This window comes from Peromyscus californicus, unplaced genomic scaffold, assembly GCF_007827085.1.
Source record: "Peromyscus californicus insignis strain IS unplaced genomic scaffold, ASM782708v3 Scaffold_21__1_contigs__length_65335640, whole genome shotgun sequence".
Lineage (NCBI taxonomy): Eukaryota > Metazoa > Chordata > Mammalia > Rodentia > Cricetidae > Peromyscus > Peromyscus californicus.
The window spans coordinates 61,982,789-61,996,544 of NW_026294514.1; the positions used below are offsets into that span (position 1 = coordinate 61,982,789).

The 13,756-nt window shown below is 40.9% G+C and overlaps 1 protein-coding gene and 1 non-coding gene across 2 annotated transcripts in view; one reads left to right on the plus strand and one right to left on the minus strand.

The window, feature by feature from the left end:
• The window catches only part of Gigyf2 (GRB10 interacting GYF protein 2), a 48,915-nt gene extending 37,147 nt beyond the window's left edge, over nucleotides 1-11,768 (minus strand). The window contains exons 1-7 of the mRNA XM_052749334.1: nucleotides 11,730-11,768; nucleotides 10,967-11,209; nucleotides 10,712-10,874; nucleotides 10,444-10,632; nucleotides 6,818-7,014; nucleotides 5,785-5,944; nucleotides 2,110-2,276 (exon numbers count right to left, since the gene is read on the minus strand). Coding sequence (XP_052605294.1) covers nucleotides 2,110-2,276; nucleotides 5,785-5,944; nucleotides 6,818-7,014; nucleotides 10,444-10,632; nucleotides 10,712-10,874; nucleotides 10,967-11,209; nucleotides 11,730-11,768 — 1,158 coding nt within the window. The remainder of the gene's footprint in view (nucleotides 1-2,109; nucleotides 2,277-5,784; nucleotides 5,945-6,817; nucleotides 7,015-10,443; nucleotides 10,633-10,711; nucleotides 10,875-10,966; nucleotides 11,210-11,729) is intronic.
• Nucleotides 3,519-3,627, plus strand: LOC128118070 (U6 spliceosomal RNA). The gene has a single exon (XR_008220993.1). It is a non-coding gene; the product is annotated as a U6 spliceosomal RNA (small nuclear RNA).
• Nucleotides 11,769-13,756: the final 1,988 nt, after the last annotated feature.

Genomic DNA, 13,756 nt, shown 5'->3' on the forward strand with positions numbered 1-13,756 from the left:
TTCTATAGAGCTGTTATTGTAACTGAGAAATTACCCAGCACTCCAAATTTTGGTGGCTTGTTTTAAAGATCATATAGAAATCAGAGAATTAGGATGTTAAGAAAAAGAGTATAAAATGACCTAACAGTTGATGGGATGGTAAGAAATTTCACAGTAGCACATGATCAGTTCACAAAACTAGGGTACAAATATTCTTTTTTTGTTTGTTTGTTTGTTTGTTTGTTTTTTGAGACAGGGTTTCTCTGTGTAGCTTTGTGCCTCTCCTGGAACTCACTTGGTAGCCCAGGCCGGCCTCGAACTCACAGAGATCCGCCTGGCTCTGCCTCCCAAGTGCTGGGATTAAAGGGGTGTGCCACTACCGCCCGGCCAAATATTCTTAAAATGTTGAAAATAGGAAGAAAAAAAAAAAACCTCTGAGAACTATTCCTTCAAATTAGGTATTTCTATTATTAACATACAATAAGTTGGAAAACACAGGCAGCAATAATATTTTCTTTATTTTTCAAAATAATTCCAGTAAAATGGCTGAAATTTTGTAGTTTTGTCAAGTTAAAAGAGAAAAAGAAAAATATAAGGTCTACAATAATAATAAAAACCTAAGCTAACAGACTGAACCTAGGCAAATCATGTGAATTTGTATCTTTCTTACACACAGATTATAGTCTGAAATAGAGCATCTGATATACAATGTGTTAGGGCAGGAAGCATCCTAACTTCAGAGACACCAGGAGTTAGACACTAGTCAACTCTTCACATAAAAACCTGGGTTTTAAGAACACTGCTCGTGAAGGTCAGCTCTCTTATCAGTGCTACTTGAGGCAAAGGCAGTAGCAGCTAACAAGGAAGTGGAGCCTCCCAAAGGTTTCCTGTTGAATGGGCACAGACTGAGGTTGAGGTACAGCCTCAATTGAATAGATACAGATTGTGACTCCCAACAGATTATGTTGGGAAATAGACAAGGAGTAAGGGCATGCCAAGAACCAAGTGAGCAACTTTTAGCTCCTGACACAGGAAAGATACATCTCAACTTCAAGACAGAAAATACGGCTCAAACTTGCCATGTAAATTAAACCAATAAGTAATGACATACTATAACTGTTCTTAGGATTTAAAAGAAAACAATCCTCAAACATGATGTATGAATCATGGACGGTCAGTGGTCCAGCCCACATAATCCTGTAATGACAGAGGCTGTATCACCTTCATCATCACCTCTCAAAAACCTACCATGAAAGTGTGACCAGTAGCCCTCAATATAGTTGAATAAGTCAATGATGGGTTACTGTAGAAATCTAGTGTTCACACTAAATTAAATATGATCATTTTTATCAAGGGAGAGCCACTATTCGCTCCAACTTAAGACACATAAAGCCTAGATAAATACACACCTAGAGACCTCCAATAGCAACTCTACTGGGAAAGACCAGCCTTAAGAGAAAGTATTTCCCAGCTAAAGGTTTAGGCCCTCAAAATATCCTAACACACTAGTGGCACTTATTTTAGGATAAACCTCAAATTTAAGAAATTGTATTAGCCAGAAAATAAGATGGAACTGGAGGTGAAAGGAAAATGTGCATTCTAAGTAACGATAATAAGGAATTCACAGAGGCCAACCACATTGAAACACAGTAGATAAAAGCTTTCACATGAGAAGGAGCCAGACCATGAAGGACCTAGTAGTTAGATCAGGGTAAGATACTGGTCTCATTCTTTATTGGATAGAAAACCACTAATAGATATATCAATGCATGCACACAAATGTACAAGAAGTTTTGAAAGAATCATTACTGTTCAGGACATAACTCTCCCATTCAAAAATGTCCTTAACCATTTCAATTTCATTCTATGAAACTACTGGGTTAGGTATATTGCCTATAATCCTGACAACTCAGTAGGACCAGGAGAACTACTACAAATTTGAGGCCAACCTGGTCTGCAGGGCAAGTTCCAAGCCGACCAGTCATACTGCAAGACCTTGTCTCAACGACAGAAAAGAAAAAGAGAAACTACCATTCTTTCCTCCTTTACTGCAATCCTGGGTTGTCATTCAAAGAGAAACAAGTACTCCTGTGTCTACTGTGCATCCCAGGCCAGCAGGAAGATACTCACCATATGAGGAGGAGGAGCTGGGCCTGGAGAGAAAGGAACCCTTCCCCACATTTTCATGATATCACCAAGAGGCTGGAAGCTTTCATCACATGCTCTCTTCACAAGCAAAGACATAGTAAAATAGCCGGCCTGAAACCATTCAGTCATCTCCTGGTTGTTAAAGGGACCTAAACACAAGGGCAGTAGGAATCTTGTCAGCCTCAAAGACGAATACATTCTCTAGCTCTCATGCTCACACAAACTTTTACACTATCTAGCTTACTACAAATAGTTTTTTATTAGATACAATGAAGATAAATTTTGAAATACACTGTTTTGTCTATTTCACACAGCCTGGAATTAAGAGCCAGGATCTTGCTCCTTCTCAGCAAGCACTCTGCTGCTGAGCTTCATCCCTGAGCAAGCTCCACTTTCACCCATTCTAAATTGTCATCAATGCTTTAATAACTATAAGCAGCATAACTGTCTCACCCTCTAATTACTCACAGAAAAGTTAGATACACAGAAGAGCTGGTAAATATTTGCTGGCTTTGCATCACTGTGGTGTAGAGAATGTAAATGTTCATTGCTAAACATATTCTCCAATTTTTGTTATGTTGTGCTGGAGATTACTGATTATGGTATAAAAATATAAAATACAAGCAATAACCAACTGAACTAAGGCAAATTACAATTTATTTACCCAACTAGACTAAATCTGGCCTTGAGAAAAAAAATAGCATTCTTTAATGGAGTACTTTAAACACAAAATTTTATAGAACCTATAGACTAATTCAATATTTTCTAGGCATTAAAAATGTTTTTTTAAATGTAAATGGGTGTTTTGCCTGTAGAAATGTCTGTGCAGCACCTACGGCCTAGTGTCCGTAGAGGCCAGAAGAGGGTGTGGTATCCTCCAAACTTAAGTTACAGGAGGCTCTAAGCCACCATGTGGTTGCTGGGAGTCAAGCTTGGATCCTCTGAAAGAGCGGTGAGTGCTCTGAAGAGCAGTGAGTGCTTTTAACTATGAGTTATTTATCTAGTAATCCCTTCTAAATCGTCATACATATATATTCTCTGACTACCACAGAACCAATATATATACCAACAACAGAACACTAACAGGAAAATCTCCAGCTTAGAAGCTAAAAACACTTCCAAATAATTCATGAGTAAAAAGTGTGTGTGTGAGCATGTACACTTCACATACACTTAAGTATAAACCATGACTGATTTAAATTTATTCCTGGAATACGATGGTTCATTCAATTTATGAAAATTCAACAATAAGCTAAATATAGTGGTGTATGTCTTTAATCTCAGTATTTGGTGGAGAGGGATTACCAACATTTTATACCACATTACATGTAGCATATGACTATTTCAGTTGGTGCAGAAAATTTTAATACCTTTTCATATTAAGGAAGGGGGTCCTCACTTCAGGAGCACATATACTAAAGTAATGGAATGATATAGAGATTATTAGCATGGTCCCTGCACAAGGATGACACTCAAATTTGTGAAGCATTCTGTATTTTTTTTCTGACCTTCATATGTGATAGAAGAATTGAAATAAAAGCACCAAGAAGAACGAGGAGGAGGAGGAGGAGGAGGAGGAGGAGGAGGAGGAAGAAGAGGGCAGGGGCACGCATGGGCAGAGCAGGTAAAGATGCTTACCACTAAGTCTAACAACTTGATTTAAGATTTCTGGGAACTACATAGTGGAATCAACACTTGCAAGTTGTCCTCTGACTTCCACCCCATGTGTGCCCATACCTTTACACATACATACACATACATACACATACATACACACACACACACACACACACACACACACACACACACACACACACACACACAATCTTTCAGCAGTTAAAAGCACTTATTGTTCTGGCAAAAGATGCAGGTTTGGGTTCCAGCACCTGCTGTGGATATAGTTCTGTATGCTACGAATGTGTTGCTCTGATTTGGTTGATAAAATGCTGATTGGTCAGTGGCCAGGCAGGAAGTATAGTATAGGCAGGATAAGCAGAGAGGAGAATTCTGGGAACAGGGAGGCAGAGTCAGGAGTCGCCAGCCAGACACAGAGGAAGTAAGATGTAAAGATACTGGTAAGCCATGAGCCACGTCACAAGGTACAGATTTATAGAAATGGGTTATTTTAAGTGTAAGATCTAGCTAGCAAGAAGCCTGAGCCATTAGGCCAAACAGTTTTAATTAATATAAGCATCTGTGTGTGTTTATTTGTGTGTGAGTGGCTGCAGGCCCGGGCAGGACTGGAGAAAACTCCAGCGACAAGCACCCATCTGGCAGCTCACAAACACCTGGACCTTCACGAAGGCACCAGGGGACCGACACCTCTGGCTTCTGTGGACACCTGCACACACGTGCATATGTAACCCCCACACACATACACACATAATTAAACATAATAACAAGAAAAAAATTTAAAGATATGTAAGATGACTAGGGCAAGCAAGATGGTTCAGTAAGGACGGGCACTTGCCACACAAACCTAGTGACCTGAGTTCTGCCCTAGGAACCCATGGAAAGGTGGAAGGAGAGAACCAATTCCTCGCACATCATGCAAATATATAAACAGTGATAATAAATAATAAACTTTTTAAAAGATAAGGATCTATCACCAGATACACACAACCATGCCTGGTAGAATAATTCTGTCTATTGGCTTCATTATTTCTAGTTACTTAGGAAGGCTGGGGCAGGGGCCTTCAAAAGTATGAAATCAATATGAGTAATAATACCACATGACATTGTCTCAAAAAGGGGGATGGAGGCTGAAAAAAGGAAAAACTCTATTAGACATGAACACAGGTAAAGATGCTCAACACAGCAATCAAAACTACAAAAATTGTAACGATCCAGGTTTGGGGGAAGACATCCATAATGCCAGAACTCGTAAAGCTAAATCAGCAGAATGAAGAGTTGGAGGACATCCTGGGTTTACAACAAGACATCCCCCACCAAAAAACAAATAAACAAACAAACAAACAAAAAACCTACATACAAATAAATATCCTAGTAACTACAAAATAATAATAAAAGCTAGCAAAGATGTAGACAAATCAGAATCTTGTGTCCCTCTGGTAAGAACATAAAACAGTACGACGTTTTTGTATATAGCCCTCACAAGACAGAGTCAGGAAGTGCTGCGCTAAAACTGACACTAACATACCAACAACCAACTGAGGCGCTGAAGATTTTAAAAGCAGAAATGAACTGACTCAGATTCTTTACAGCATTGTCTCCTCTAAGCTAACTTATTCAAATCATTTAGGAGATTCATTTGTAATACTGTAGTCTTTTCTTAGTCATTTTAGTAATTCTCTGTTGTTATACCAAGTCCACTTTAGCAAATCAGTCAGGGTTCTCCAGCACTGCTGCTATCACTTCCTGTTGGTCTGGGTATCAAAACACAGAGAGTCACCTGCCTCTTATCCACATCATGATGTGCCTGTCTCTTACCCAGGGGGTGTGTGGAGCTCAGACAGTGCACAAAGCATTCTGCTGACAATGCTGCCATTTTAGTCACCACTCTCTACCTGTGTTTATTTCCCAATGTTTGTTCCTTTGTATTTACAAAGAAAGTCTATTGACTTTGTTTTTATTATGCAAACTAACATTGGACAAATCCCTTCTCAGGAGGTTCTGAAAGTGAAAAGAGCCACTCACCTTGGATCTCCCCCTGAGGGTCTTTGTAATACCACTTTTGCATTGCTTCGTGCATCAGTGGGACCGACACCCCTTTAGCTCTGTGCTCCTGCAGTTTCGATGTCAATCTCTCGTCATCTAGTGCACTGTCTTGGAGATAAGCCACCATCTTCTCAGCTTGCTAGTGACACAAGATAAAAGGACAGAAGAAACAAATGATCCTGAATTAATATTATAAGGCTAGTAATAATCATCACTGTTTAACTACTTGATTTATGAAAGACATTATGCAAGAAACAAAACAATTAACAACCTGATCCCATTTTATAGGAGAAAAAAATTATGGATCAAAGAACTAAAATAAACCAAATAGACTGAAATACAAACTGGTATGGATCAAAACCTAGGCTTCAAATACGGATTTAAAATATGCTGCTGGCCCATTAGATTATTTTCACAAACCTGCACGTCTGCATAGAGATGGTAGTAGACTAAAAGACTCAATTAATACAATTACAAATAAGTTAGTCTACAAGTCTCACTAACACATTACTAACCCTTCCTTCTACACTTCCTGTCTCTAGCCATGCCACCCTGAAGGAAAGAGAAATTCTTTTGTAGAAAATCAACTCATCATCTACTTTTCACGTGACAATGTTACACACAGTTTTTGGGAAACATAAGACATGAATAAGAATGTTAACATCCTGAGGCTTTTAACCATCATCCCGGCTATACTTGAAGTAAAAAACACAGAAGACACAGGGACCATCCACAGCTGCTTGTATTCACCATTTTTAGCATTCCAATAATGTCCAAAAGGAAAAGAAAAGAAAACAGCTAAGGGCAATCTCAGAAGAGCAAAAAATAACCTGACATAATGACTACTACATAGCAGAAACTTAAAAGCATGAAATGATCTGAAAGACAATTACTCACACAAACATTAAATAACCAAACAGTTTTTCCAATACTTAAGACCCAGTGCATAAAACTTCTGTATGGGGATATTCATGGAAGCTTGAGAGGAGATGACAGAGTAACCTGATTTCACCTGTTCCAAGTGTTTGAGGCCCTCTTCATCATCTGGCTCTGTGGGAACACCGCCCACACCAGGAGCTTCACCGGCTGCTGTCTCGACCGGCTGTGAGGCAGAAGCAGGAGTGGGACCAGGAGGTGGAAGGATGAGGAGAGGAGAGGCTGTGTCTGGAGGAAGCTGGGTCGAAGGCTGCTGGGAGGCAGGCACTGTTTCTAACGGGAAAGAATGTCAAGTAATGAATATTCTTGGAAAGCTGGAGACAGCTCAAGGTTAATCCTACATTAAGTGGAGCAGTGGGCTGTGTAGGCCCACCCGAGATGTCAACCCTAAAGCTACTTCTTAGGGAGAAGTGCAGTACTTCTCCCTAGGATGACAGAAGAGTTTCAAAGTCCACAAAGGGTCTTTCCAGCTATGGCACTACAGCATCCGGCCACTAGTTAGTGGTGTCAGTCAGACTACTCCACTCTTTGTAACAGGCCTCTAAAGAGTAAAGATTATGATACTTCATCAAAATGTTTATGGAAAACACCTGTAATAATACCTCTCTCAAATGGTAATATGGTGGATGTTTTAAGAGTCTCAACAGTGCAGACTGTTTTTAAGACCAGAAATTGTAAAAGTGGTTTTTGCCTTGGTTCCCTTTTTTTTTTCCTGGGGGGGGGGGGGGGGGGGGGGAGGCTTTTTTTAGAACTCACTCTGTAGACCAGCCTGGCCTTGAACTTTAAGAGATCGACCTCTCTCTCCCTCCTGAGTTGATGGGATTAAAGGAGTGAGCCACCACGACCCAGCTTAAATATATTTTTTATTTATATATTTTTATTTATTTAAATTTACATGCATTGGTGTTTTGCTTGCATTCGTATCTGTGTGAGGGTGTCAGATACCCTAGAACTGAAATTATAGACAGTTGTGAGCTGCCATATGGGTATTAGGATTTGAACCCAGGACCACTGGAAGAGCAGCCAGTGCTCTTAATCATTGAGTTATCTCTCCAGCCCTTGCCTTGGTTCCTAGTTCTAACCTCTCAGTATGCAGGGCTCCTAAAACAAATGTGGAAGATGATGTAACTAGACCAAATTTCTCTTTAAAACCTTAGCTGTTTAATCACAAAGAACCTCTTCCAATGCTTACTCCCCTCAAGCATTGCCAAACTGCTCTTAAGTTCCGTCAATATATGCTGCCTTTCTCTGCATGACCACCACCTACCGACGCCTGACAGACATGGACTTCCATTTGCCCCTTCTCGCCAGTAAAGCCCCCTGTTGAAGATACACAGTGACACAAAACTGCCAGATCAACAATTTTCTCCTGCCATCAATAGCTAATCTCTGGAGCAGGTGACATTACTGACCCAACTCTAAGCTTGAATGGTCTCCTTCCTGCACTTGTAGGCCATACTTTTGCCTCTCACGGGAAATTCTCTGGTTCCCACCCCTAAAGGTAGGCATTACCCAAACTTGTGTTTCCAGTCCTCTTCTTTCCTTACCCACCCACTGTATGGCTTTGCTCTTGTGCTCTTCAGTTTACTTTTGAGGCAGTCTTACTCCTCAGCCCATGCTGGCCTCTAACTCTCTAACTCTAATTACCAATTGCTGGGATTAACAGGCCTGGGCCACCATAAATGGATCCAGCTAGAACTTCTGATTCTTATTTTCTGCCTAGCTCTAAACTACTCTCATCCAGGTACAGTCCCCTTATTTACAACCTTTTCTGGTCAACTCTCATTCTCCTTCACGCTTCACAGTCAATGTTCTAAACGGATTCAATCAGTCCTCTTTCTAACGGGCTCTTCAGCTTCAACTTGTTTCCCGGTACTAATCTCCTGTACCACCTTAGCCATCTTCGCCTCTTTCCCACCATGACGCATCATCAATAAGCCGTCCCGTTTCTGACTAAAACCTCATCTACCACTACCTCAGTTTACAAGTGCACTGCCTACCTCCTTGGGTTGCTCAGAAGTTGAGGTCACACAGTAGCCCAACTATCTCCATACCCTACACAAACCTATCAAATCTAAGTTCCAACTCTATTTTCTACCAACCTTCTTAGCACACATAGTACCTATTTCTTTAAAAATGGGGTGGGGGTGGCCTGAGAGGACAGCATGATGGTTCAGTGGTTTGGGGGTGCTTGCTAAGTAAACCAGGACAGTCTGAGCTCAATTTTCCAGAACCTATATGGTAGAGGAGGATAAGTGACTCTTGGAAGATGGTTTCTAATTTCTACTTGTAGGTACATATGTGCATGTAACATGTAAACATACACACATGGCGGGGGAGGTAAATGTAATAAATAAAACTATTTCTTGCCCATGACACAACAGTTCTATTTTCTCACTATACTTTCACTGTTCCCTCAACTGATCTAGCTTTATCTACACTTCCAAATTCTACTTCCCTATCCAAGGTCATGTTTTTTTTGTTTTTTTGGGGGGGGAGGGGGAGGGATTTTAAGATAGAGTTTCTCTTGTGTAGTTTTGGAGCCTGTCCTGGAACTCTCTCTGTAGATAGACCAGGCTAGCCAAGATCTACCTGCCTCTGCCTCCCAAGTGCTGTGATTAAAGGCATACACCACCACTACCTGGCCTGAAAACAAATTTTTGGTTCAGGCCTTCAATATATTAGTCTAATGGGGGGGGGGGGGGGGGGACGACGACAACTCAATCTTTATAATATTGTTTTGTTAGGTATATACATATAGCACTGCTATGTTAACTACATAATAGTACTGGTTACTAAGAAATAGAAGACAACAACCTAACTAGGAGGGAATAAAGTTTCAGCTATATAGAGAAACATAAACACAAAAAAAAAGGGCACAAATCAAGGTCTAAAATTCTTTCAGTATGGTGAGTATAATGTAGGGGAGATAAAGAGTTGATGCTGAAACTACAAGGGAGCCATGTACCAGGGCCCAAGTCTAGCAGGCCATGTTACCAAGGGCAGACTCTTACGGTGACTGAGTCCTTCAACATCAGCCATGCAATGCAATGTTTAAGTACTTACAAGAATCATCAAGAGACAGGTGCTAAAGGTGAACGAGCTGATGGATATGAACCACCGGCCCAAGACTGTTTGAAATCCAGATTTTTAATAGTGACAAATAAAAGTCTTATTTGTGATGAAAAAAAAAAGAATCATCAAAGAAATGCACAACAACAGTGCTTTTAAGATGTATAAGCTATTCAAACAAATTAATTAATACTGAGAAGATGTGTAAAGACTTGCTTTCTAGCAAAGGTGAGGGTGGGCTTTTAGACTGGCCCAGGTGCTCTTTCTGTTCCCTTGGGACAACGGCATTTTGGTGTGAAGTTGAATATATGATATCAGATGAAAGGCAACTATCTGCTATGGGAATCCAACAACAGAGAATCCCAACTAAATGGACAAGTGCAGTCAAGACAGCTCTATCTCTCACCCTAGGAACCGAGGCTCTTATCGCCACTCTTGCAGATTTTAACCCTGTTTTTATGAATTTTGAGATTAGGAGACACAAGGAAAGCAACTGCATTTACTGGTAATGATATCTATTCCAATCATCTTCCCCTGAAAACAGTTCCATGGGGTTAAGTAAAAGCTGTCACACCAGTGATCACTGGTCTCAGTAAAATCTCATTTTAGGTACACTCTTATAATACATACCATCCCCTCTGCTGGGGCCCTTGACTGGAAGACTCTTTTCTCCCCGAGTCTCTTCTTCAGGTTGTTCCATTTGTTCAGCTTTGGGCTCCTCTCTCCTCTCCAACTGTGGTGCTTCTTGAGGCTGGTGATCTGAAGGGGTGCTTGGCCTAGCAGATGATAATGACGTCTGGGGTACTTCCTCATTAGCTTCTGGAACACAAAGGAAAAGTAAGTGAATTCAGGAGGTTTTTGTTTAAACAAAGTCCAGGATGACAAAAATCAGCCTTACCAGCAGCTACTGCTCTGTCCGTTTTTTCTCCCTCCTTATTTGCCTTATCAAGTTCTTTGGCCTCTTCATTATGGCTGTTGTCCGAGTCAGAGCGCTCTTCTCCCTCCTCCACAGGTCTAAAGTCCATTTCCTGCTCTTCAGGAATAGGTTCTTTCTGCACTTTCTGTAGCAAGAAAGTAAAACCCAAGGCTAACAGCCTATCTGGCTTTGGTGTAAGGTCAGCACCTGTCATGGCATTTAAAACAACTTTCTTACTTTTAGAGAGAGGAATGCTCCAGATGAGTCAAACGTGCCCATTTCTTCTTCGGCGTCCTCTAAACACCACTCTGGCAAGCTATCCCTGTCGTCATCTATGCTCCCACTGCCAGAGCGCACCCTTCGGTAACCTCGCTCATCATCTCGGTCTCGAAACTCAAACTCAAATCTGCGGCGGCGCTCCATGTGTTCCCGCCAGCCTGTGGAACGAGGGCCATCTGAGTAGAGGAGGAGGACAGAAACCTTAGGAAAGGTTTAGGACAGTATTTGAAAAAGAAAATCATGGTGATGAAACAAAGAAAACTACAACTAAGAGCAAATTCTAATGGATCAGCCTTCTAAAGAGAAAATCAGGGGACCTGAGCTCAAGAGTATTTATCGTCACTAAGTGACAACAGTATTTACCTTCAAAGTTTGGGACAGGTTACAAAGTCAAGCTTTAAAAGATAAATTTAGAACAAAGCACACTGAAAGGATACTGTGTTCAAAGTATGCACTCTGAATAATTAGGCGTTCGGTGAGCAATGACTAATTACTTGTATGGCCCACTCCTACCCAAGACTTGCATTGGCTGTCTTTCTGAATTAAAGTTCATGCCTTCTCTTTGGTAGATATTAAAGCAGTACCCTTCTTCTCACAAAAACATCACTCTGAATTATATTAGTTCCTGTGTCAACTCATAATAACAGACTCACTGTGTCTAATTACTAGTGCTAATTTCTCATTTTTAAGTCTGACCTCCAACAACAACAAAACGCTGCACTTGGGCACGGACGGCTTTATCTGGCCCCCGGTTCGGCATCGCCGCTGCTCTGCCACTGCACTGCACTTCCTCCATTCCACTTCCCCCGCTCTCACTTCTTACAGTCTACCACCGCAGGGGCATTCCTGAATCCACCCTAGCATACAATTCACTGAATCTACTTGCCAACAGAAAAAGACTGCCTGCTCAAGGTATTTTTCTAAAACAGAAGTACTCTTTTAAGAAGGGAAGGGACGTTCTTGCTACATCTGTCCAACCCACATCTAAGAGTCACAAATGGAAAGGTGGTTTTTAACCTCTAAATTTTCTAGTCTTGACTCTCACTCTGTTGAGAGATAGGGGAAAAAATGAGGCCAAAGTGAAATGCTCTAACTCCTGAGGCCAAATGTGCTAGAACCAGCAATCTAAAAACTACTGTGGAAAGGAAGGGGAGGGGGAGAACAACACTGTGGAAAATATTAAGATGCCAAATACAGGTAGAAACTTAAGATGTTCAAAAAAAGACAGATCCTCTCCTATGTAAAACATTTACTACCTGCTGAAAGCCCAGAATTGTATATAGGCTCTGTTTAAATGTAAGGCTAGAGCTATTGCTCAAAAGGAGTCTTCACGATCAAATGTTAGATTCCAGAGTCGGCTGTCCACTGCTATCACTTCTAAACAGTCTAAGTATGCACACTGATAGGAATCTATCCTTCTAGGCACTCAGCTCCTGTTTCCCTCTTACTGAGTTTCCTAAGTTCATCTCCCAGAGCGGAGGCTTCCCTGTCCACTGAGCCCTCTCTCCAGCTATATCCAGCTGTGATCCCTGCTTTAATAAAACTACATCTTCTACACTGTCTTACCAAGAGTTAGTAAAATTTTACTCATAAAACTAAAAAGTAGCAAGTGAGGCAGACAACTCATTAAGGCTGACCACAGCTTTATGTGGGCTTTACATCTAGAATAAAGTCAGAAATTTTCAGAAGATACATCAATCTAAAATACTGTACTGAAAATTTATTCTAATTCTAATAAAAGATTAACTATAACCTAAGAGGTGGAAATTAACTTATAACAACTAAGTGATCAGACTAGATTTTTAATATGCCAGATTTAAAAGTAAAATGTATTTTTAAAAAAAGAAAGCACAGGAGTTTTTTCCAGATCTCTTTTATCTTTATCCCATAAAACATCTTGTAAAAATACATGGATAAGCCGGGCGGTGGTGGTGCACGCCTTCAATCCCAGCACTCGGGAGGCAGAGCCAGGCGGATCTCTGTGAGTTCGAGGCCAGCCTGGACTACCAAGTGAGTTCCAGGAAAGGCGCAAAGCTACACAGAGAAACCCTGTCTCGAAAAACCAAAAAAAAAAAAAAAAAAAATACATGGATAAAGGGGGCAGGAATAGATTGTGAGGCTGACAACAAAACTGATACAAAAACCAATGAAGGAGAAAGAAAAGAAGAGGGAAAACCCTGTGTGACCGAATTCTAAGGTGCTGGGAGGACAGCAGCAGCAGAAGACAATAAAAGGGACCTAACTCCCTTTAATAGACTCAGCATCACACACTTGGGCTCAGAAGCACTGTTCATCTTCCAAAACATTCACCTTGTTTGTTTCTGACCAGCTGGAATTTCTCTTCTCCTTCAGCCCAGATTCTGTCCATTCTTCACTAAATGCTTGTGGGGAACATAAGTCTACAACCCCTCTCCTTACAGGCAAGCTCAGCACAAAATGCCGTAATGCCCTGAAGAGAATTATGACATGTGGTTGCCTAGGATACAGACTGATGAGAACTGCCTGGATCCTATGAATTAAACAATGCCCACTCATGACAGAAAACCTGCCCAAGAGGCAGCTGTGAAGAACTACTATAATCATCAGACTTTTATCGAAAGGTTAATTTCATTATGTTTCTATCTGCATATCACTTAGTAACAAACTAAACGCCGACTACAGTATGTCAGACTAGTTTAGAGGTTTGGCTAACAACTTGACTTTAAAATGAGAAAAATACTTACATTGTTCTAGTACCCACTAAGGTAA